At 37.2% G+C, this 23,983-nt stretch overlaps 5 protein-coding genes and 1 pseudogene across 7 annotated transcripts; 5 read left to right on the top strand and 1 right to left on the bottom strand.

Annotated features, from left to right (window-relative positions):
- Positions 1-1,292: 1,292 nt before the first annotated feature.
- On the top strand, positions 1,293-4,787 carry LOC103342086 (protein STRICTOSIDINE SYNTHASE-LIKE 10 pseudogene; annotated as a pseudogene). Its single transcript, XR_016123545.1, has 3 exons — positions 1,293-1,582; positions 3,358-3,627; positions 4,156-4,787. The product of XR_016123545.1 is annotated as a protein STRICTOSIDINE SYNTHASE-LIKE 10 pseudogene (transcript).
- Positions 4,788-5,095: 308 nt separating this feature from the next.
- LOC103341977 (uncharacterized) lies at positions 5,096-7,246 on the bottom strand. The gene is given in 9 exon segments (XM_008245528.2): positions 5,096-5,426; positions 5,507-5,608; positions 5,709-5,780; positions 5,884-5,926; positions 6,028-6,071; positions 6,187-6,246; positions 6,341-6,421; positions 6,803-6,930; positions 6,933-7,246. Coding segments are annotated over 9 exon segments (894 nt in total). The 5' UTR covers positions 7,177-7,246; the 3' UTR covers positions 5,096-5,306.
- A 2,561-nt stretch (positions 7,247-9,807) lies between these two features.
- Positions 9,808-11,625, top strand: LOC103341976 (micronuclear linker histone polyprotein-like protein). The gene has a single exon (XM_008245526.2). The coding sequence runs from the start codon at positions 10,223-10,225 to the stop codon at positions 11,477-11,479; it is 1,257 nt and encodes a 418-aa protein (XP_008243748.1). The 5' UTR covers positions 9,808-10,222; the 3' UTR covers positions 11,480-11,625.
- A 998-nt stretch (positions 11,626-12,623) lies between these two features.
- Positions 12,624-14,217, top strand: LOC103341975 (uncharacterized). Its single transcript, XM_008245525.3, has 2 exons — positions 12,624-13,078; positions 13,171-14,217. Exons 1-2 carry the CDS (start codon positions 12,765-12,767, stop codon positions 14,045-14,047), a joined length of 1,191 nt encoding a protein of 396 aa, XP_008243747.2. The 5' UTR covers positions 12,624-12,764; the 3' UTR covers positions 14,048-14,217.
- A 137-nt stretch (positions 14,218-14,354) lies between these two features.
- On the top strand, positions 14,355-16,336 carry LOC103341974 (uncharacterized). Of its 2 annotated transcripts, XM_089046573.1 has the most exons (3): positions 14,355-14,602; positions 14,768-15,154; positions 15,239-16,336. In XM_089046573.1, the coding sequence occupies exons 2-3, from the start codon at positions 14,775-14,777 to the stop codon at positions 16,095-16,097; spliced, it is 1,239 nt and encodes a 412-aa protein (XP_088902699.1). In that variant the 5' UTR covers positions 14,355-14,602; positions 14,768-14,774; the 3' UTR covers positions 16,098-16,336. The 2 variants fall into 2 exon arrangements, with proteins under 2 accessions (XP_088902699.1, XP_008243746.2); XM_008245524.3 differs by having other exon boundaries at positions 14,355-15,154.
- Positions 16,337-17,350: 1,014 nt separating this feature from the next.
- On the top strand, positions 17,351-19,047 carry LOC103341972 (uncharacterized). Its single transcript, XM_089047445.1, has 2 exons — positions 17,351-17,757; positions 17,869-19,047. Exons 1-2 carry the CDS (start codon positions 17,378-17,380, stop codon positions 18,755-18,757), a joined length of 1,269 nt encoding a protein of 422 aa, XP_088903571.1. The 5' UTR covers positions 17,351-17,377; the 3' UTR covers positions 18,758-19,047.
- The last annotated feature ends 4,936 nt before the right edge of the window (positions 19,048-23,983 follow it).

The raw sequence follows: 23,983 nt of genomic DNA, 5'->3' as shown, positions 1-23,983 counted from the left end.
AGCATTCGATTATACAGTGTCCATTGTTTCTCAATATGACTTTTTATACGGTTCTCACAAACAGCATCAACTGTTGGAGTGAAAAATTTCATATCCTCCAACAAATAATCTTATATATAGGGGAGTCACAAAATAGCTGGCTCAAAGTCAAAGGATTAATGGGCTTTAACTAAATTGCCATTATTCGTTCATGAATATTACAGTCAGATCCTCCAACAAATCATCTTGGATTAATGGGCTTTAACTAGTTTTATGTTTGACCTCCATTATATAGGGGATCCACACAATAGCTGGCTCAAAGTCAAAGGATTAATGGGGAAGTAAGATGGAATTGCCTACCACGTTGAGTTAATTAATATATATCTTTATAATTAAAAAAAAAACATGTATATTATATAGGGGAGCCCACCAATACAATGGGGCCCACCTCTATTAGAGAGGTGGTACAATTGTGGTATGAAAAATGTGGTAAACCTAGCATTTTCCTTCTAGCTAATATGGTTGATTATATATATAAGACACGAGGTATTTCCCTTCTTTTTTTATGGCAATTTAATCAGTCCAGATAGATTAGGTTGTCAAATTCGCATTCTAGTGCCCTATACATACGCATGTGACAACATGCGGAGGCTGTGCGAAGTCCACAAAAAGTATTTTAGTCCCTATAGTTTATCATTTTTATTATTTTGGTCTTCGTAGTTTCATTTTTATCAAATTTATCTTTGTAGTTTTTTAATTTTGTGAATGTTATTCTTATAATTTTCAATCCGAAACAATTCAAGGGTATGTTTTAATTTTTGTCAAAATTTCTCCCAATTCCGTTAAGTTTTGACCATGTGCCCCAAGTAGAGGGGTGTTTTGGTCCAAAGTCTAAAAATATTTTCAAATAAATACTTTCTCAAAAAATCCAATGCTTAGTTGATAAAACAAGAAGTATACTAATATTAGTGATTAATGTGTGTAGGGCACACTTTAGATTGTTGCCCTGGGCTTTTGAAAATTCAGGACCGGCCCTGCCCAACATAAGGTCCTTGTCCGTGGCAGTCAAAAGGCAATGCTTTCGTGGCCAGCCCTATTTGATGGTAATTTCTGAGGTAGATCACATAATTAGCAGCTGCTGCTAATGGCAAGTGAGTTAATATACAAAGGCAAGTGAGTTAATAGGAATTATTTTATTCTGTGAAGTAGTTATAAATAGGAATTATTCCATTCTGTGAAGTTGTTATAAATAGTCTAGTATAAGAGAGCCAGAGAATTAGTCACAATATCTGCACATAATAATTTGAGCTGCCATGAGGCCACCTTTTGTTTCATTCTTATTGTTCATAGTCGTAGCCGCTCTTGATGTCATTCTATCACCTAAACCGCCGGCGGCGGCAGCAGCATCAGCATCAGCAGCTAATTATGTGATCAACCTCCGAAATTACCATCAAATGGAGCTGGCCAGGGTGGTTGGCCCCGAAAGCATTGCCTTTGACTGCCATGGACAAGGACCTTACGTCGGGGTTTCAGATGGTACAATTCTCAAATGGCAAGGACCGAGCTTGGGTTGGATAGAGTTTGCCTTCACCTCCCCAGACAGGTAAGATCTCTTCAACTTCTTCGTTTTTTTTGTTGGTCAACCGAGAGATGTTTTGAAAACAACATTATGCAAATGTTTACAGCATTGATCTTACTTCTTGTTTTTATCCTTTATTTGCTAATGGAAAATAGCTCCTTATTGACTTTGCAAGTATTGGTTAACTATAGATTCCCAATCCAAAAAAAATCTTCATTTTGTTTTTTCTTAGATTTCTAGTGTTCTTTGGTTTGGTCGTAGTTTTGAAATTTGGGGTTATGCTTTACTAGTTACCAATCGAGCTGTGAGGCCTCGTAAGTTGACTTTTTTGAGTTGACATCGTTTCAGCCGTAAAAAAATTAATATGTTTTTATTACTTATTAAATAGGCTTTTTTTAATCACAAATGGTCCTTAACGTTTATAAAATTATCATGAATGGTCGTGAGGTTTTGTGACATTAATAGTCCTCGACGTTAGAGCTTTTTATCACAAATAGTCTCTACTGTTAGAAATTCTGTTAAGTGTTTTGATGTGGAAGATAAGTGGAACCCACATGTCCAATCACACAGTGACATATGGATTAAATAAATATTTTTTTTGATGAAAATCCATTTAGCCTCTCTCTCTCTCTCTCTTACCCTCTGCCCTCTCTCCTCCCTGTGCTCTCCCTCTCCCTTTGTTTCAATTTGCAGACAGCATTGCGGTCCCATTGAACATGCTATTACAATTCAGGTTGATAAAAACAAAAAACAAATAAAACCCTAAGAAACTTCAGAGTACATGAATAATTTTATCTTGATATAGAAATGATATGTAGAAAAAATTAAGAGGAAACTAGCTGAAGGGCTCATAGACTCTTTGCATGGAAGGAGGATTATAAATGCCTATTCTATAATCATAAAATCTGTTCCTAGAAAAGGTTATGGTTCTTGAATGCCTAGTTTAGTCATCTCCCATGCCAGAGAAGCTAAAGTGCTATTGAAAGGGTTTCCCTCCTATGATCCTAAGTTCCATATCTAAATGGAAAACTGTGGCTCAAGAACATTGACCATTTCTAGGAACATACTTTTTTTATGAAAAATCATTTAGCCTCTCTCTCTCTCTCTCTCTCCTCCCTGTGCTCTCCCTCTCCCTCTTCCTCTCCCTCTGTTTTTTTCTCGCCTCTACAACCAGACGAACACAAAGATACAGTTTTATAACTATATATTTTCTCAACCACTGTATATCTTTTTCTTTTTTTTTTGCTGGTGGCAATGGGCAAGAAAAAAAACAGAGGGAGAAGGAGAGGACAGGGAGGAGAGAGGGAGAACAGAGGGATAGAGAGGGGGCGTAGGAAAAAACAGAGGTACAAGGAGAGGACAGGGAGGAGAGGGAGAGCAGAGGGAGAAAGAGGGGCCAGTTGGTGGAGAGTAAGGGCTAAGGGTAAGAGAGACGAAGTAGAGGAAGGGGAGGAAAAGTTGCAGAAAAAAAAGGAAATTTCATTAAAAAAAATTAATTATTTATTTATTTTCATCCACATGTAATAATGTGATTGGATATGTGGGCTCTATTTATCTTTCATGTCACACTTAACAAAATTTCTAACGATAGAGACTATTTATGATAAAAAGTCATAACAGTAAGGACTATTAATGTCACAAAAACCTTAAAGACTATTTATGACAATTTTGTAAACGTTAAGGATCATTTGTGGTAAAGAAAAAAAAAAAGCCTATTAAATATGCTCCTTTCAACAGTAATACTTTCATGTAATTTTTAAAAAATTATTTTTGAAGTAGTGAATTTTTTTGTTAATCAGGCCAAGGAAATTATGTGATGGGTCAACCAACGCGACAAATGAACCCATATGTGGTAGGCCATTGGGCCTCAAGTTCAACCCCAAAACTTGTGATCTGTATATTGCAGATGCCTACTTTGGGCTCCTCAAAACAGGCCCTAATGGTGGTAAGCCGGAGGTACTTGCCAGTTCTCTAGGAGGGGTGCCCCTCATGTTTACAAATGCTTTGGACGTTGATGAAGAGACAGGCATTGTCTATTTCACAGACACAAGCACTGTCTTCCAAAGAAGGTATATTATCTAACTGTTTACTTCTTATTCTTTTTTTCTTCGTCCCGCAATGTGTCTTGTTGACGCTCAAAAATGGTTCGGCACTTTTGAAGCCAACTTAGTGATGAGGTGTGATTGATGATGAGTGAAAGTGAGGACCTTCACCAAGCGTGTGAGGATTTGAGCAAGCAATAAACATACAAAAGACAAGATATACGTGGTTCACCCTTAATGAATTACGTCCACGGAGAAGATATTCTCATTATTATAATATTGTGTATTTACATTTGTACATGGGGTTGGGAAACTTAAATGTAAGAAAGAGGAAGGTTATGACTAAAGATCAAGCCCAGCCTAAGGATCCTTTTCTAAGGGGAGAGTGGTCTCCTTTTATAGGTGAGGGGGAGCCTTCACTTCTTGTAATATTTGAATGTGGGACTTTTTGCTTTGCCTAGAGTTGCTTCTAATTGCTTGGTCAAATATAGTATAAACATGTCTAATGATCTGAACCGTTCATTTTATATTTTTTAAACTTTGTTTTGATCGTAGGGTATGGATGCAGTCAATCCTAGCCGGTGACAAAACCGGGAGGCTACTAAAATATGACCCTTGTACAAAGGAGGTGACAGTCTTGCTCCATGATTTGGCTTTTGCAAATGGTGTGGCTCTAAGCAAGGACAAGTCTTTCATCCTAGTGGCCGAATCTGCCCCCTTCACAATCCACAGGCTTTGGCTTCGAGGCCCCAAAGCTCCTGCCTTTGAACTTTTTGCCCAACTAGAAAGGCCTCCAGATAACATCAAGAGCAACAACAGAGGAGAATTTTGGGTTGCACTCAATAGTGGAAGAGGAGTCAAGGAAGTAGTGAATATTGCGACCTCGGACAAATGGTTGAATGTAAACGATCCCGTAGCAGCAAAGTTTGATGAGCAAGGAACAGTTGTGCAGGTGTTGGATGGAGAGGGTGGTCCAGCTCTGGAATCTGTTAGTGAGGTTGAAGAACAAAATGGGAATTTGTGGGTTGGGTCGGTAGTGAAGCCTTATGTTGGTGTAGTCAAGTTTTAGGCATAGCATATGAACATATGATATTCTGAATTTCATAAATTCATAGGCATAGCTTTAGCCCTATAGCCCCTAGCTTTTATTATTGATACATTTCTTTCACAATATAATCTGCTTGAGATTTAACTTCTACACACACACGGCTTATAACTCAAGTGATTAAGAGTAAATTACTCATCCATCCAAAGTACCTTTTACATTCACATTATGAAATTTAAATTAACCTGGTAATATTATGTGCTCATTCTTTCACCCAGACCCCAGTCTTCTACCCTTCACCTATTTCTGTTCCTTCTCACCGTCAATTCTTACTAGAGATCCTAAATCTCTAAATTCTTACTATACTTTAGAACTCTCTGTTTTCGTGGCCAATTCTCACACATACATCCGTTCTATGTATGATACCAAAGAGGAAACAAATTCACAAAATGTGAGAAATGGAAATCGACATTTGCCTATATTCAATTGTAGTTTGTGATATACATGGCAAGAATTTAGTCGTGAACAATGATGACTAATGTGATTACACAAGATCAAAGATGGTCTCACCTGAAAACATGAAACCATTGTTACGAATTTTTCTTTCCACCTATAATATATGGTACTATAGAGTGTTAATTTATCAATCCCACGAAAGCAGTCATATAGCCTTCTCTAGCCATCTTGGCAATCTCAATGATGATTTCATTCCAAGCCTGGTAAGGAACACCGAATACAATAGGTGCAGCAAGAACATGAAGGATCCACTGTTGATCAATACCTGTTAAATATATAAAGCCTTCATACTCTAGTATATAAGTGTGTGCGAGAGAAGGAGAGAGACAAAGGGGGAGAGAGTACCAGAGTGCCAAATAAGGCATATATCACTCCCATCGAAGGGACTGTATAGATGCCCGACGCAGTGAATATGAATGTTAGAGAAGCATGAATGTTTATAGTGATCTGCAAGCAAATTTGATCCACCAAACAAAACAAAACAAAAATTGAAACTCAAATGTAGGTATTGCATCAAACTAATACCAGATAAAGGATAGTCAATTACCAAAGCAAGTATGTTTTCACTTATCAAGAATGAAGATATCAAAACATAGCCTACAGCGCCCAGTGATCGAACCTGCATATACAAAGAATTTTACCATTAACTAAAATCTTTAAACGAGATAAACACTGCTTCAAACAGATTTAATGAATTCAAGGCAGAAGGGAGAAAACACTACAATTGTGCACAAGAGAATTGAAAGACCCCAATTTGCTCCCGACCTGAGAAGATGCAAAACAGAAGGTAAAACTGCTAATCAGAATGACATGGACAAAAAACTAATCCATACCCACTGCTTAAACTAATTTGAATTACTTCATACCTCCATAAACCTCCCATTGTGAAACCAACTAAACCATGCTTAAGCTGCACAAGAGAGAATCTATTAAGCAAGTAAATAATCAATCAGTATGGTGGGAAGAAGAAAATTGTTATAGATCCTAATTCACAATATAAAGTACAACTGGACAAGCAGACTCACCAGATAAGTTAAGGCTTTCACTGGACCAGACAAAACTAGTAATAGCATAGTTGTTGCCACCTAGCAAGACCAAAAAACCATTGCAATTATGTAATGCAAACGTTGTATCAATCTCTAAGTTCAAACACGGTGGGTTATGAAAATATTCACAAACCATAGTTTTTCTTCCAGTAGCGATGCCCCATCTCATTGAGGTGATCACTATTGGCAACGAGAAGAAGCATCCAAAATAATTCTGCACAAAAACCAAACCTTATTGAGATAATGTGTACTAGAATGAATGACATAAGATATACGGATAACCATGACAAAAGTTCATACATAATCCCAACCAAGTGCACAAGTTAATTACAATTCCTCTGTTTTGGTTTATCTCTGCAACCAAGCAAAGCTGTTGAAACAAAGTAGCCTAACATAAACTAAAGTATCTAAAATGTTCAAATTATAAAATCAAAATGAAAAACAAACAACTTCATGTAAAGCTCGCTGCTTTTACTTTATAAGCAATAAACAGTAACAAAAGCGTTAAAGACTACAAAATAAGAAAATGAAACTGTTAATTTGGGTTGTTTGTCTAAATTTATTCAAACCCATATTTCATTATAAGTCAACGAACCTCAATTGCGAGAGAATTGCTGAGGAAGTACACCAAGCCAGTAAGTGCAGCAAACATGGAGCACTCCACCAATGCTAATGTCTTCTTATAAACGACGCCGTCGGGCGATAAGTCTTCAAGCTCGGTGAAATTTCAGTGCTTTCTTCTTCATTTGTAGAAAATGATGATGCTTGACTTGCTGATGCCCTAAGAAATTTGAAGGTGGGGTTGGATAGTAAAATTGGGGGAAACGAAAAGGGGTTGGGTTTAAGAGAAATTTTGGTTCTTTGAGAGGTGGGAGAGATAAGGTGAGGAAGAGGGAGAGAAGAGTGGAGAGGGGTAGTTTGGGAAATGAAGAATGATGGGGTGAGGTGGTGAATTTGCAGGGGAACCATGGAGGTCACAGAGTGGGAGCTCTGAGAAACTGAGAGATTGAAAGCAGGAGAGGAGCTTTAGATTGGGCTTAATTGGCTGTGAGGATATTGGGCCTTGTTTGGTCTTGGGTTGAGTTTTGCTTATGTTTCTACATTGGGCTAAGGGCAAATGAGTCTTTATCGAGGTATCCACCCAACAATTTCATCAGAATTACCCATGATGTAGAATTCCTTGGATATTATCATCTCAATCATGGATTCTTGAAGCCTTACTCAAAAAGTAACATTTCTCTTTTCCAATAGTTTTCGATACAAACGATATTGATATTGGTGGAGGGTGGATTCGAACACAGAACCTCGAGTACAAGAATAACTACTTTTAATTACTTGAGTTACAAACTCATTTTTAATCACTGGCGTTACAAACACATTACTCCATTTTCCAACTCTTGAAAATTGTCTTTTTGTTCAACCAAAGGACAAATTTATTGGTTTGGGAAACAATTCCTTCAATTAAAAAATGCTTACGTTCCTCTTCTTTTTTCTTTATTTAGTTACAACCGTCCAATCTAAGCATTGAATCATAAGCAAAACTTAGGCAAAGGCACATGGCATTGACACCCCAGAGAAAGTGAACGTCAGACAGCAAGCATGTCTTTTTTACAAATCTGCAGGTAAAAATTGCACTTAATCATGAGCACATTCAAAACAAAAGCAATCTTAAGATCCCCAAGACAATTAAAAACTCATGAACCGCAACGCAACAAAATAATTAATGAAGGCAGAGGCAAGGCCAATGGAAAACATCATGATTGCCACACTTCCATGATCCAACATATTTATATTAAATTAAACAAAACATTCTTTTTGTTTGGTAAAATAATTGTTTGTGTGTCCCAAACCACAAACGGGGATCTGCATGCGCTGGGCTGGCTGGGCGTGCGAGCTTTGCTATTATGTCTCCAAACCAGACGTGCTTCTGGTTCTACAAGTTTTCATTTTTGTGGTTCAACCCAAAATTATTTCAAAGTAAAACACGCAATTGGACTCAGTCAAGTTCATTTGTTATTTTCTCTTTTCTTGTGCGCTTCAAATTAGGTGCAACAAAAGGGATTAGTTCCTAACTTCCCTGTCCATTTCAAATCATTTTCTATCAGTTAATCAATTAGAGATTGAAGCTTACCTAACTTTACTATTGGAGTCCCTATAATTGGAATCAAAATACAATAAAATTTACCGGTGTGAAACACATAAGATACACGATTGTTCTTAACATGACTCATTTACAATTGAGGCGCTTATGACTTATATGTTATAATATACACAAAACATAAAGAGAAAATGAAAAACAATCAATCAAGGAACACCCCACTTTCTGATTAGACAATGTATAAGTTGTGATGATCAAACAATGTGAATGTGATTTTTTCTTTTTTTCACACATATCGGTGTCTTATAAGTTATGTTTATGACTTACGAGAGACAACTCATTTACAATTGTTCTTAGTATGACTCATGTAGAGATTGAGAGACACTTATAACTTATACATTATATATACACAACACAAAGGTGTATATAAGTTGTGATGATCAAATAGTGTGACTGATTTTCTTTTTTCACACATGTTGGGGTCCCACGGTTTATGTTTATAACTTACGAAGAGACAGAGGGATATGAGAATCTCTACAACTCCAACTCTCCACGGCACGTCAAAGGCCGATCTCATTTACTTTTGTTTGTTTTGATACACAAATGTGACAGATGCAACCATCGTCATCATCATCATACTTAGCTTTGCGACTTTTAGGGCTTGATTTAGCAGCAGCCTAACCCAGGTTTTGGATTTTAACACTATCTTTCATCAGCATGGACATTCATGGAGCCTCAGATATCATAGTCGTCCATTGCCATTTGAAGTCTCCAAAAGAGAGGCCTCGTCGGGTCAACAACATAGGCTGAATTGTCGGTGGTACACGTGGTCAATATCCACGAGAAAACGACATTGTATGAGATTGTGTCTCAGTGAATGATTGTAGAATGTCAAAAGCAAGTGGACAAATGAATACGCCTGTTTCCCTCATGCCACCTCTCATGCACTAGGTTTAACCATCACACCACAAAAATTTACCATAAATTTAATGGGTTAATAATACAAAAAAAAATGTAAAGGAGGGTCACCACAAGGACTCAACGGACGACTTTCAACCGCTAATGCATTATAAACTTCACATGTAGTAATAATTTGAAGTCGCTTTATCACAAACATGAGAAGAGGAGTGAGCGACTCTCAATTGCCAATGCATTGTAGTCTCCACATGCATCAATAGTTGAAGTTGCATACTCTCGAACACGAGATGAACGATTCTCAACCATTGATAAATTGTAGACTTCACATACATCAATAGTCTTGAACATGAGAGACTTCCCTAGACCTCTCTCTGAACACAAATAAATTGATAACAGAAAAATAATTAATTTTGAGGGGATAAAAGAAAGTTGACAAAACACATGAAAGGATTGATGGATCTAGACCAGATGATCAAATGACTTTACAGTGTTACTAGGTATGCGGAGTAGGGAACTGTGGTTTGGTGGGTCTGGTTAGCATTGATGGTACAAATGCACGCAGTAGTGGTAGAAATTTATGAAGGGGCTCTCAGTTCACTGATTTTACTCAAGTTCGCTGTAACATTCACTTCCCTACACAATAATGCCTGCAGGGGTTTAGTGCTTTCTTGCATCACTCCTTTTCTTCTTACCACTGTTTGCTGAAAAAGCAAACGTAAAGTTGACGCCTCCTTCATCTATCAATTCAAATTCAATCACTCTGAAATCTCATAGCATTCTCCATACCACTCTGATTCTTGAAAATCCCAAAAAAAATCTCTTTTATCACTCTTTCATGTTATCAATTCAATTACCATTCTTTCAAATTCAAGCGCACATTGCTTTCTGCCTTTCATTGATTTTCTTCTAAATCTCATCAAAATCAAAATCTTTTGTTTTATTTGACTTACTCTTTTTCATTTGAAACTTTATCTTCAAGATTGAAGCGGCAGGGGAGCCATGAAAGACAGAGGCAAAGCTGTGGAAGCACGTAACAACATTGACATGGAGTACTTTTCTTCATCTGAAATGCCATGTAGAAAACACCCCAATTCATCATCAGTTGGGATATGCGCTTACTGTCTTAAAGAACGTTTGGTCAAGCTCGTCTGCTCTGATTGTGGCGAGCAGCGTCTCTCTTCCTGCTCTTGCTCTGAGATCTCATCAAACCGGAACTCATGCACTGTGGAGGTAGGCAGCGTTGGCAGAGTCTCATTTCTGATTGAGAATGAAAAGCATGAGGCTTTACAATCAAATTCCAAGGCCAACAAGACCCAAGAGAAAGAGGATGTTGTGGTGCTCAGGAGAAGCAGCAGTAGCTGCGTTGAGATTAAAAGAAGTGGGTTTTGGAGATTTGGGAGGTTGTTTAGGAAGAAAAGATCAGAAAAAGATTGTGGGAACCAAAGTGTTGTTGGGTTTGATGAGAAAAGTGAGATGTGGCTCGTTGATCATATGGGCGTGTCAAGGTCCAGGTCTCTCTGCAGTTTCAGGGGCGGTGGCTTTTTTGGATCAGAGGATGGTGGAGAACATTTAATGGTTTCTGGGGCCAGGAGCTCAATTTCGGCTGCAAGAAGTTCCAGTGTCACTACTGCTGGTATGGTTTTAGATTCTGGAAGAAAAAGCGGATTCAGTGAAGGAAGAAAGAGCGGATTCAGTGAAGGAAGAAAGAGCGGATTCAGTGAAGGAAGAAAGAGTGGGTTCAGTGAAGCAGAGCCAAGAAAAAGTGGTTTTGATGGTGAAAAGAAAGATGAGGTTTTGGCTTCTGAATTGGGTACTGATTTTAAAGGTGCCAAGAAGAATGGCCTTATGGAGGCTGCTGATAAGGGGTTCAGTGGGGCAACAAGAAGAGTTTTCTCACTCAAGGAGAGTGATTTTAGTGGCATGGATGAATCAGGGTTTATTGACTTGAAGCTTGATTATTCAGCGGAGTCCAAGCCAGAATTCTCTGCAATGAAGATGGGAAATATCACAGATACAGATTCTGTATTTGGAAGCATGAGAGGCAGTGACTTTGTGGCAAATGAATGTGGAGGTCCATTTGGAGGTCTAATTGGAGATGGTATTTTCAGCCATGGAGGTTCTTGTAGAATAACAGTCAATGACAGAGGGATCAAGAGGGGGAGGAAAAGTTTGAAGGGTTGGAAATGGATTTTCAGGCATCATCCAAGCTGGGGAAGTACTAGGAAGAAAGATGAAGATTTAATGTTCAAAACCTGAGATAAAAATGTTCATGGACCACAAATGACAAATAACTGTGTTTTTCTGTAGCTTACAAATTGTTGTCTGTGTTTTTATCAGTTTTTTTCATCCTTGTATTTATGTTGATGTTGTTAGTAAATGTTAAAGGAGGTAGCTCATACTAACTGGGGATCTTTGCATAACATAAAGAAAAATAAAGTTATGGTCTGGTCTTCTATAAAATTTAGCATACACTAAAGCTTAACCAAGGAAAATCTTATGAGCAGACAGAATATGTATATAATACTTTTTCTCAGAAAATAATGTTACCAGACAGTGTTGAGTCGCTTTTGTTGTATTCTTCTAAATGTCACTGATTTAAACAGAGGATTGTTTGAAAGGGGCCAAAAAGACAAAAATCACATCCCTATTGTTTGAAAGGCTTGTAGACCAAGTAGGTGTTAGCATTCATTTGTGTTGAGATCTTCTATACTTTGAAATTTCAGAGAAATCCCAAAAAGAATATGTCCCCTTCTTCTTTTTCTCCAATATCAATAAAGGATAGTATACCATCCCAAGAGAATATATATAAACAGATGAAGTTTGGTGTTGACCTTTTTCATTTACGATAATTATTTTTTTTCTTTGAGAGGGTATTTGAATACATGATCTCCGGTGCAAAAAAGTGAATGTTATTAACCAAGTGAGCTACAAACCTTTTACATTTAGGACAAGATTTAAACTCTAGGTTCCACTTCTTTGTCACCACACCTTAATTTTACTTCATTGAGTTATGGACTTGAGAACAAGGGACTGATCCTCAGACCAAGTTGAATGTTGGACCAGAGCGCATGAGAAGATCCCTTTTTCTTTTCTTCTTTGCCTTGGAAGCAACAGCAATGAAGTCTTGTAGACCTTGAATTTTTATTGAAGGCTTTAATGGTCAAGCCCGATTTATTTCAGGCCCAAACAATGTCTATTGTTTTCCTGTAACAGACAAATTCAGCAAATTTTGGCTTTATTCTCTCCCCTGGATTCTAGCTAGCCAGCCATTAGCTTGTTTGATACTAAAATGAAGTAATAAAGTTTGGAAAGTGAAATAAAACGTCAAACATTTCAACATCATGTCCAACCCACCAAAGCCCTTGGCCAATCTACAACCACACGCTGGCAAATCTTATCAAGAATTGCAGACCAAGTGGTGGAACTCCTCTGGGATGGGATCGACGATCCTCCAAGAAAACTTACAAAGCATAAGAATTTCTTTCCTTTTTGTGTTAAGAAGAAAAAAACAGAGAGACAGAGAGTCTGTGGCAGAATCAGAATGTATGTGACAAGGCCTCTTTCCATGTTCAAAAACTCCCCTGCTGCTCTCTCATTGCCTCCACCGGAGGGTCCAAACTCTGGTATTCTTGTCGTCCAAGATGAGGAAGCTACATGCTGTTTTGGGTTATTCAACAGCGAGATGATCAAAGACATGCCTCTCCCTCAGAACAAGAACCTGGAGCTTTACTATGCAACAGGGTTTTATCCCAACAGAAATTTGCGTTTCCACAAAGTTCTCTTCATCCCAGTTCTTAATCAGCCTCTGTCTTCCAACCGCTACTATGCAATATATCCATATGGGAAGGATAGAGGGTAAGCAAGCACACATAAAACAATCCCATATCACATTGATTTTTAAAATTCTTATACTTATAACTGTGTTCTTTGGTTCGTTTGTTTTGCAGGGAAGGCTACACAAGCTCAAAAGAGGAGGATTTGGAAATGGACTCGTGCTGCTTGGGCGGCGGTCGTAACGATGTACTACCGCAGCATTTTGATCCCCGGAACTTACATCAGCAATATGAGATTCGTCTTCAAACAAGAATCATTAATGTGTCAGGTGGTTTTGTAGCCAAATCAATGGCTCAAGATGGGTTTCCTCCAGAGGCATTGTGGAGGAAAGGGTGGAAACTCAAAAGCTCAACGTTGCAAGAATTCGAACTAGGTGATTCACCAGGACTAGACACCGCCCTCCGTGCCCGTCTTCCAGATTTCAATGTCCCACTAAAGCCTGTGGTTGTAGGGAAGTGGTATTGTCCCTTCATGTTTGTTAAGGAAGGGACACCAAAATCTTTGAGAGATGAAAGAACTAGGTCAATGTATTATGAGATGACACTTGAGCAGAAGTGGGAACAAATATTTGCAAGGGATTATCATAGTAACCACCATGATCAAAGCAATGCTGTGGCTGTGGATGCTGTTGTGCAAAGTGAAGTGGTTATGGTCGCAGGGAGGGAAGCTGTGTGTGATGAGAGAAGCGTGGGTGATGGGGTGATGGAGTTTAGGAGTTTGAACAATGTTGGAGAAGAGACAAGGGTTGGGGTGAGCTTAGCAATTGTTGAGAGAATGAAGTGGGAGCAAGGAAGGGTTGGGTGGGTTGGTGGGGATGATGAAGGTCTAGTGAGAGTGGAGAGGGTAGAGGAATATGGAGGGAAGGGTGAGTGGAACAAGTTTGGTTGTTTTGTATTGACCGAGAGGTTTGCTTTGAAAAGAATGGATGGAAGCTTGGTATTTACCCATGATTTCAAGCACACTCATCAGATTAGGAGCAAATGGGAATGAAAAGAATATGCAGTTGTTGTATGCATACCAAAAACTTCAAATTGGGTTTTTTGTTTTCTATACATTCTTGTAGCTTGTGGACTCAGTATGCCTTCTGAGAAACTATTTGATTTATGGAAGTGTAAACCAAGACTTTTAAATCACAGGAATGTTCACATAATTTTGATCTATGTGTTTACAATGTCCCCTGTTTTGTTCCTAACAATTCTTATAAATTAAGGCTTCTGAGTTTGACCATTCCACTGGATTGAATCTTCAAGCATAACCAGAATTACCAAAACATTGGACGGATTCTCGGACCAAAGCCAAATTCGAGTTCGAACATATCTTCTTCATACGGCTCAAGTTTTTCTAATGATAAGGATGAGTCAGAATTGAAAGAAAATATCAAGAATTCCTTCCTTTTGGACTGCTTCAAAGTTCAGATCTTTTTGATTCACAGCCAATCATTGGTCTTCCACTTGGCTTCAAACTGTTGGCATTCTTATCTTAACGAAAGAAGCAGGAAGAAAGCTCAAGACGAGGGTAATTTCTTCGCAGCTTCCATGTCAAAAGGTGAACGAATAAATCAACCTTCCTTGTCAATTAAGTTCCATTACACATGCTCTTAATAATAGTCAAAAGGTTGATTTGTACTATTAATAAAATGAATAAATTACCCATAACTTGTGCAAATTGTATACGCAAACTTGAAAACCTTTCATAGTATAAATAAATCAGGATTTATATGATCCCTGGGACCAAAAGTACAAGAAGCAAAAAGTTGATCAAGAAATTTAGAGAGAAAATGTACGTGACAAGGCCTCTTTCTATGTATCTAAGGGACCCTTCCATGGTCACCTTGCCACCCCCAGAGGGTCCAAACTCAGGTATTTTGGTCATCCAGGATGAAGAAGCGGAGCCTACAGTTTGCTTTGGTTTGTGTAAAGGCCACGAGCTCCATGACCTGCCTTTCCCTCAGAACAAGAATCTAAAGCTTCGCTATTCCACAGGAGTGGGAGAAAACCGACATGTTTCTCATTTCTACACTGCCTTCATTCCAGTTCTTAACCAGCCATTGGCTTCGAATCGGTACTATGCTATACAGTCGCGTGGAAGGCTTAAAGGGTATGCATGCTATCTCAAATTGAACTTAATTCTAGTATTGTAACCAATCCATGGAAAAGAAAAATTGAATGAACTCACTTGCAGGCAAGCATACACCTGCTCAACAGAGGAGGACTTGGGAACCTGCTGCTGCTGCACTTTTGTAAAGGACGTACCCTCACAGCCTTTCAATCCCAATAACATATACCAGCAATTTGAGATCCAGCTCAAAGGAAGATTCAATCGTGGCTTTGTTGCCAAAGCCATAGCTTCAGATGGGTACACTCCAAAGTTTCTTGGAAGAAAAGGGTGGGAAATATATACCTCAACTCCTCGTGACTTCGATTTAGGTGAAGCACCGGGTCTTGACACAGCACTACGTGCCCGCCTTCCAGATTTTGATTTCCCATTATCGTTTACAAGCTCGAACCCTGTGGTTGTGGGGAAGTGGTATTGTCCCTTCATGTTCATCAAGGAGGGTACACCAAAAGATCAAATGAGTAGGACCAGGTATTATGAGATGACACTTGAGCAAAGATGGGAACAAATATTTGCATGTGACAGTAGTAATAGTGAAGGCAAAGCTGTGGTTGTTGATGTTTCTGTGCAAAGTGAGTATGTTGCTGTTGCTGGGAATGTGGAAGCTGTGCATGAAGAGAGGGATGTGGCTAATGGGCTTATGTGGTATAGGGGTTTTAACAATGTGGGAGGAGAGAGCGGTGTCGGGTTGAGCTTAGCAATTGTGGAGAGGATGAAGTGGGAGCAACAAAGGTTTGGATGGTTTGTGGGGAATGAGAAGCAAGTGAGAGTGAATAAAGTAGAGGAGTTTGGGGGAATGGGAGGGTGGAGGAGATTTAGTTGCTATGTTTTGGTTGAGAGGTTTGTATTGAAAAGAATGGATGGAAGCGTGGTCCTAACTCATGGTTTTAGGCACACTCATCATATCAGGAGCAAATGGGAGTGAGATTTTTGCTCTTCTTTTGCTTTGGGATGGCAAAATCCATTTTGCCCTGATTTGATCAGTCCCCATTGATCCTTGGAGATTAGCATACATTGTTATTTGATCCAATGCAGTAATATTCTTTATTTTTTGATGTATTTCATTAGCTTGGTTGAAATTTTCAAGATTAGCCGTCCACAAAAAGTTGAAGGTTAACTGATTAATCAAATTTAAATATGTATCCCTATGATGTTTCAATTCAATCTCATCTCAGACACAGACATTAAGCTTTAAAAAAAGACCTTTCCAGCTTATATGGTGATTGAGAAATGCGTGAACCTCCCTGGTAGGTTCTACAATAATTAAAAGTTTTTTTGGATGTGTTCATTAGCTTGGTTGGAATTTTCAAGATTAGTTGTCCACAACAAGTTAAGGTTAACTGATTATATCAAAGTATAAATTAAAATTTATCATTTTAGAGAACCCACAAGAGCCCTTGGCCAATCTACAACCATATGCTGGCAAATCTTATCAAGAATTGCAGACCAAGTGGTGCAATTTGTTGAATGATATTTTAGTCTTTCTATTTTATTTCAAGAAAAAGATAAGAAAAAGAAGAGATGAAGAGAATGATATTAAAGAGACATTTAATAAATCTCGTCTCGGGTTGATAAATAATAACCTTTCACAAAAAAATTTAAATAAAATAAACAGAGAGGAGAGAAAATATAAGGAAAGAAAGAAAAAAGGATAGAGAGAGGAGAGAAGAGAGAATGAAAACAAAAAATAGAGAGGAGAGAAAAGAGAAGGAAAACAAAAAAATTGAGAGAGAGAGAGAAGAGAGAAGGAAAGAAATAAAAATAGAGAGAGAGAAAACTAAAGAGAAGGAAAAGAAAAAAAATAAGAGAGGAGAGAAAACTAAAGAGAAGTAAAAAGAGAGGAGAAAAGAGAGAAGGAAAAGAAATTAAAAAAGAGAGAGGAGAAGATAGACGGAAAAAAAAGAAAAACAAAGAAGAAAAAGAAACATTATAAATATAAAAGGCATAGCCCCCACCCAAACAGCTCTCTTTGACCATGTATAAATTTTTTTTATAATGATTTTTCTATTTTTAAAAATATAATTGAAAATGGAAAAGATTAAAAAATTAAGGTGACATTTGGTCTTAAAATTTTCTTTTAAGATGACAAATTAAAACTGGAGTATAAGTTCATCTACAAAAATCCCAATTATTAATAGCATTCAACACGTCATAAAATAGTCAACCATTGACTATGTCAATATCTGTATTCACTTCTTCTCTGGGATGGGATCGACCCTCCAAGAAAACTTACAAAGCATAAGAATTTCTTTCCTTTTTGTGTTGAGAAGAAAAAAGCAACCCCCCAGCAAAATGTATGTGACAAAGCCTCTGTCTCTGTATAGAAGGTCTCCTCAGTCACTGTCGTTGCCACCACCGGAAGGGCCAAATTCTGGTTATCTTGTTCTCCATGACGACGAATCGGTGGAGATAACATGTTGCGGATGCGCTGATGATCGGGTTAAAGACCTGCCTTTCCCTCAGAACAAGGATCTAACAGTTGGATATGGCTCAGATGATGACGAAGTTACATTCATCCCAGTGCTTAGTCAGCCCTTATCTTCCAATAGATACCATGTGATACTTCGGAGAGGGAAGCATAAAGGGTAAGCATAAATTTATAAATATTTATATGATTAATTTTCACGCAGTGGTGTTACTGTCACACTGAAATGTTCTCTATACAGTTTAATAGCTGTGTTGAGTTTAATTTGCAGGGAAGCGTGCACAAACTCAAGGGAAGAGGACATGGAGATTGTCTGTTGCGGCTGTACCAATGTTCCAGATGCTAAACCAAAACCACTGGAACCATCAGACGTAAATCAGCAAGTTGAGATCGTTCCTAGGGAGCGTGACAGGGGTTGCTTTGTTGCCAAGTCTGTTGATCCAGATGGGTTTCCTCCTTCCTTCTTGAGAAGAAAAGGGTGGACTGTGACCATGCACACACCCCGTCATTACAGATTGGGTGAAGCCTCAGGACTCAACTCTTCACTACGAGCAAGCCTTCCGGGGTTCAATTTTCCATTATCACATGACTGCTCTCAAGCTGTGTCTGTTGGTAAGTGGTATTGTCCTTTCATGCTTATCAAGGAAGGAGGGGTGAAGCTGAAGGACCAAATGAAAAAATGCATGTTCTATGAGATTAGTCTTGAGCAAAGATGGGAAAAGATTTTCGATAGCATTAATGAAAATGTTGAGGGAAAAAATAAAGGTGCTGTGTTTGTGGATGCCTTTGTTCAAAGAGAGGTGGTTTTTGTTGATGGAAGTGAAGCTATTTGGGATGAAAGAAATGTGAGTGGTGAAGGGTTCATGTTGTTTAAGAGTTTTGATGGTGTGGGAGGAGAAATAAGTGTGGGATTGAGCATGAAAATTGTAGAGAGAATGAAATGGGAACAAGAAAGAGTTGGATGGGTTGGTGGGAATGAAAGACGAGTGAGAGTGGAGAGAGTAGAAGAGTTTGGGGGGACAGGAGGCAGGTGGAAGAGATTTGGTTGTTATGTGTTGGTAGAGAGGTTTGTTTTGAAGAGAATGTCAATGAATGGAAGCTTAGCACTACTCACATATGATTTCAAGCACACACACCAGATTAGGAGCAAATGGGAATGACAGAAACTTAAACTTTGTCGTTGCCATTCTCATTAGCGTTCTCATTCCACTGGCATCGACCTCTACATTTTAATTTGATTGGAACTTTCAAGGAGCTGCCCACAAGAAGTTGAAGATCAGCTGTTTAATCAGATTAGCAAAGTAAATTTTCATTGTAAGGGCATCCCAATGGTTGGAACTTGGGGCTCTAAAAGAGATTGATAGAGCCTCATTTAGGGCTCCCATATTAAGAGTTTGATATTTTTTTTATGATGTAATTTAATTTAGGTGCTATTTTTATTTTTTGTTAACTTATTTATGTTAGTTTTATTTTTGTGAACATTTCAACTCAAAAAATAAAAAATTGGACAAGATTTGAAAACATGGTTAAAAAAAAACATAAACCTAGCCGTTTAGAACTTGAGGGTTGTAGCCTAAGTCAACTTTACCAAAAAAAACAAAAAACAAAGAACAATGAGACAAGCTAAAATGGGCCAAGTTTGTTTAAATGGTTGCATCAGTTTTGGGCTTTAATAAATAACAACTCTTTGAAGGAAAAAAACATAAAAATCATCCCCAATGGTGCAAATTTGAGGCTTTAAATGGTTAAGCCCAACCGAAGTTGAAGCTAAATTTGTTTACCCGGTTGTAGTCCTTGAAACTTGGTGGGAACCACATCTGGAAAAAGCTGCCAGCCCAACAATTTTTGGCTCACTTGCCTTGCGACTCAACAGAGTCATACTTGCTCATTTTGATAGTTGCTAACCAGGTTTCATATTTTTTTTAATCACTTGGCCAATTGCAGCCCATTTTAAAGCCCTCATTGGGATGGCCTAAAGGGTATAGATGTAATGTACAAGTGTGCTCATTATAATATCTTCAATAAGTTTTAGTTCTTCGCAATTAGTGTAACCTTAACACTAAAAAATTATCCACAAACAAACATCAAACTTGAAGACTTAATTCACCTTTCCAAACAAATGCTGCTTGCCACTAAATGGCAAAGTTAGTTCTTCGTTGTGTCATTCGTTTCCTGTAGGAAAGAGTCATAAATTTTCATTTGAATTATCTTCTTTAGAGACTTCAGGTCCTTTCATTACTACAAAAAGTGAAAAAGATGACCAGAAAAAGCGACGATAGAAGAAAAAACCATCGTTATGTTTAAAAAGACGACGGTAACAAAAAAGGTCGTGGATAAGTGACTTAAACAACTAAAAAACGGAGGTACTGTTGAATATTTTTTTTATAACGACGCACACAAATAAAAAGCGTCGTCTTATTAAAAAGTTTTCTTGAGTTAAAATCGACTAAAAAACAATGACAGCAGGTATGACAAGCGTCGTCTTTTAAAAATGAAGTGTCCTTTTTTAGGTAAAGACATGGTTATTTTGAAAGAACTGTCGTCTATTATATGTAAAGATGACGGTTTTTTTTTAAAGGGTCATCTATTATGAAGTAAAGATGATGGTTTTTTTTTTTTAAAAGGTCATCTATTAAATGTAAAAATGATGGTTTGTTTAAAAAAGGGTCGTCTATTATGAAGTAAAGATGACGGTTTGTTTTAAAAAAGGGTTGTCTATTATATGTAAAGATAATGGTTTGTTTTAAAAAGGGTCGTCTATTATGAAGTAAAGATGGCAGTTTGTTTAAAAAAAGTCGTCTATTATATATAAAGATGATAGTTTGTTTTAAAAAGGGTCGTCTATTATGAAGTAAAGATGATGGTTTTTAAAAAAAATGGTCGTCTATTATGAAGTAAAGATGATGGTTTTTTTTATAAAAAAAGGTCGTCTATTAAATGTAAAGATGATGATTTGTTTAAAAAAGGGTCGTTTATTATGAAGTAAAGATGATGATTTTTTTTAAAAAATGGTCGCCTATTATATGTAAAGATGATGGTTTGTTTAAAAAATGGTCGTCTATTATGAAGTAAAGATGACTGTTTAAAAAAAAAAAAAAAGGGTCGTCTATTAAATGTAAAGATGATGATTTGTTTAAAAAAGAGTCGTGTATTATGAAGTAAAGATGACGGTTTTTTTTTAAAAAAAAGGGTCGTCTATTAAATATAAAGATGATGGTTTGTTTAAAAAATGGTCTTCTATTATGAAGTAAAAATGACGGTTTTTTTTATATAAAAAGTCATCTATTATACTAAAGATGACGGTTGTTTAAAAAAAAAGGTCGTCTATTATGAAGTAAAGATGACGATCTTTTTTAAAAAAGTGTCGTCTTTTAAAACACGCTAAAAAATGGTCGCTTAAGTGAATTCGCGCTCAACAAATTTTTAAATTTTCACCCGTCTTTAAAAACCTTATCTCTCATTAATAAGCGTCATCTTTTAAAACACGCTAAAAAAAGGCTACTTAAGTAAATTCGCGCTCGACAAATTTTCAAATTTTCCCCCGTCTCTGAAAACCTTATCTCTCCCTCCTTGAAACCCTCATGCACTCTCTAAAACACCCTCATGAAACTCTCTACAAAATCATCAAAAAATAGATATCAATGAAGGAGTTGAGAGATTGAGGTCTTCGCAGATCCATAAGATGTAGAGGGAGGTTCTGTATTTGAGAATCAAAGCTGGTTGAAAGGTTTGATTTGAAAGTCATCTAATCTCAATACCCTCTATATCTTGTTAGTGAATTCTGGATTAGTTCTATTTGCGTTTCTGATATGTTCTTTGTCTCCCTAATTTCAGATTTTGTCTCTCTTGATTTGTCTAGTTTGTTTACATATTTTTTTATATTTCTGGTTTCTTTTTAGATTTTTTGATTTGGTTATCAGGAGATGAGGAGGAAGCTTGCAGATTTATAACTTTTTCTTTTGCAGGTTTTCTATGTGAGTCGTATGTTTTTTTGTTGTTGAAAATTTGTTACCTTCTCTTTTCACCATCATTTTATTTATATATTTTTCCTTTTGCAGGTTCTCGATGGTCTTTTTTATGCTCATTTTACAAGTTTTCTATGGAAATATGAACCAATGGTAAAATTTCTCTTTCACCTAATTTTTTATGTTTATAATCTTAGCTTTTTTTCTCTCTTTGTCATTTTGATTTATTTACAGGGATGATGGAGGAGACTTCAGTTGTGCATCATTTGTATGTTTGGATGAGGAATGCTTGGATTAGGAATATATAGGTCATGTTAGGAATTATGTTTGTTGTAGAATAAAGATTGGTTAACTATGTAATAACTATTGAATCTTCAAGTTTTATGAAAGAAACTATTTTTGAGTGTATATATTCATTAATAAAGCATTATGGTTGGTTTTCTAGTTAAAATCGTTGTATAGCATCATAGGAAATCAAAAAGAACTAAAATGTAGCAGTTTGGAAACTTATTAGACGACGGTTTTTATAATAAATCATGGTCTTTACAGATAATTAACGACGGTTTTTATAAAAAAGGGTCGTCTATTATAGGTAAAGATGATGATTTTTATAAAAAAAATGGTCGTCTATTATATGTAAAGATGACAGTTTTTTAAAAAGGTCATCTATTATATGTAAGGATGACGGTTTTTTTTTTAAAAGGATCGTCTATTGTGAAGTAAAGATGACTTTTTTTTTCTTCAAAAATGGTTGTATATTATATGTAAAAATGACCCTTTTTTATATAAAACAACCGTCATCTTTATAAACAATCCACGACGGTTTTCATAAAAAAACCGTCATCTTTACATATAATACATGACGGTTTTATTAAAAACAATCGTCTTTCCTCCTATAATTAACGATCTTTACCTTTAAACAACGACGATTTTCTTTAAAAATTGTTGTCTTTAGGGATAAACAACGACGGTGAAAAGCCGTCGTAGTTTGACACCCAAATAGATGTCGGTCGATTTCACGACGGTTGAAAAACCTTCTACACGGCGGTGATTTCCCGTCGTCTATTTTGATTTTTGTAGTAGTGTTTGGACCTTGTATACTCTGATGTTTGGAGGTCTCCACTTTTATCTATTTATGGTTTTCATTATTTTGTGATTTTCGTGGATGATTTTTCATGTTATACTTGGATTTTTCCTCTTAAATTGAAATCTGATGTCTTTTCTATTTTTGTTCAATTTAAGCAACTTGTTAAGAATATATATTCACTACTAAGATTAAATCATTTCAAACTGATGGTGGGGTGAATATATTAATAAGCAATTTCAGACTTTTTGGTCTTAACATGGCATTTTTCATCGTTTTTTGTGCCCTCATCATCCTGAACAAAATAGACTTGCTGAACGAAAACATAGACACATTGTTGAAACTGGGCTCACTATGTTAGCCCATGCTTTCATGCCTCTTCCTATTGGGCTGAGGCTTTTCACACTGTTGTCTATTTTATTAATTGATTGCCTTCTCACATTTTGGGCTTGGTTTCTCCTTAGCAGTTTATTTCATCATGAACCTGATTATGAATTTTTTAAAATGCTTGGTTGTGTTTGTTTTCCTTATATTTGACCATACAATCAAAACAAACTTGAACTTAGGTCCACTATGTGTGTTTTTCTTGGTTATGCTTTGAATCAATGTGGTTATCAATGTTTAGATTTGTCCACTGGTCGTATGTTTTTATCTAGGATGTTATGTCTAATGAACTATCCTTTCCCTTGATCTTATTTTGGCAAAAGATTCCCCAGTCTCCATGTCCTCGATTCCCCTTTATATTGATGATACCCATCTCCTTGCCTACTCCGTCTCTCAACCCTCTTGCCCTTCTCCTAGTTCACCTGACACGGCTCGTTCCAATCTTCTTGATCTAGAATCAGCACGCCCATCATCTCACCCTGCCCCACCTCAGCTACCTTCCTATTCCAACCCACCACCTACTGATTTGCTGTCCCCTTTTCATTCCATCTCTCTTGCCTCAATACTCACATATACTCGTAATCCCACCCTTGCTATTTGTACCTTCCCCTCTCCTTCTACCACCCCGCCTAGTTCTTATTCCATCTGGCTTTGGATTCCACCTCTTCCTCTAATGCGCCACCTGGTACTTCTTTTCCTCCAACTTTGGTAAGTGCCCTTCCTCCTAGTAAGGTAACTCGGGCCATGGACGACATCCAGAAACCCAATCCCAAGTATGCACTTATTTATGATGTCAATAACTTGTCTATTGAGACTTCTTGTTACAGTCAGGCACATAAGTTTCCTGAGTGGTATCAAGCCATGACTTAGGAGTGTACTGCCTTGCAACTCACTAGGACTTGGATCTTGGTCCCATATCACTCTCTAATGAATGTTCTTCTGCATCAAATGAC

This window comes from Prunus mume, linkage group LG2, assembly GCF_029339155.1.
Source record: "Prunus mume cultivar Tortuosa linkage group LG2, ASM2933915v1, whole genome shotgun sequence".
NCBI classification, from domain to species: Eukaryota; Viridiplantae; Streptophyta; class Magnoliopsida; order Rosales; family Rosaceae; genus Prunus; species Prunus mume.
The sequence above is the reverse complement of the archived record's forward strand: the minus strand, read 5'-3'. Positions and strand labels throughout refer to the sequence as shown.

Excerpts from the sequence above, each read along its gene's own strand:
- LOC103341972 (XM_089047445.1), top strand. The coding sequence starts at position 17,378 with ATGGGATCGACCCTCCAAGAAAACTTACAAAGCATAAGAATTTCTTTC. Across the intron at positions 17,758-17,868 it reads CGGAGAGGGAAGCATAAAGG|GGAAGCGTGCACAAACTCAA; the intron begins GTAAGCATAAAT and ends TTTAATTTGCAG.
- LOC103341974 (XM_089046573.1), top strand. The coding sequence starts at position 14,775 with ATGATCCCTGGGACCAAAAGTACAAGAAGCAAAAAGTTGATCAAGAAA. Across the intron at positions 15,155-15,238 it reads TCGCGTGGAAGGCTTAAAGG|GCAAGCATACACCTGCTCAA; the intron begins GTATGCATGCTA and ends ACTCACTTGCAG.
- LOC103341975 (XM_008245525.3), top strand. The coding sequence starts at position 12,765 with ATGTATGTGACAAGGCCTCTTTCCATGTTCAAAAACTCCCCTGCTGCT. Across the intron at positions 13,079-13,170 it reads CCATATGGGAAGGATAGAGG|GGAAGGCTACACAAGCTCAA; the intron begins GTAAGCAAGCAC and ends TTTGTTTTGCAG.
- LOC103341976 (XM_008245526.2), top strand. The coding sequence starts at position 10,223 with ATGAAAGACAGAGGCAAAGCTGTGGAAGCACGTAACAACATTGACATG.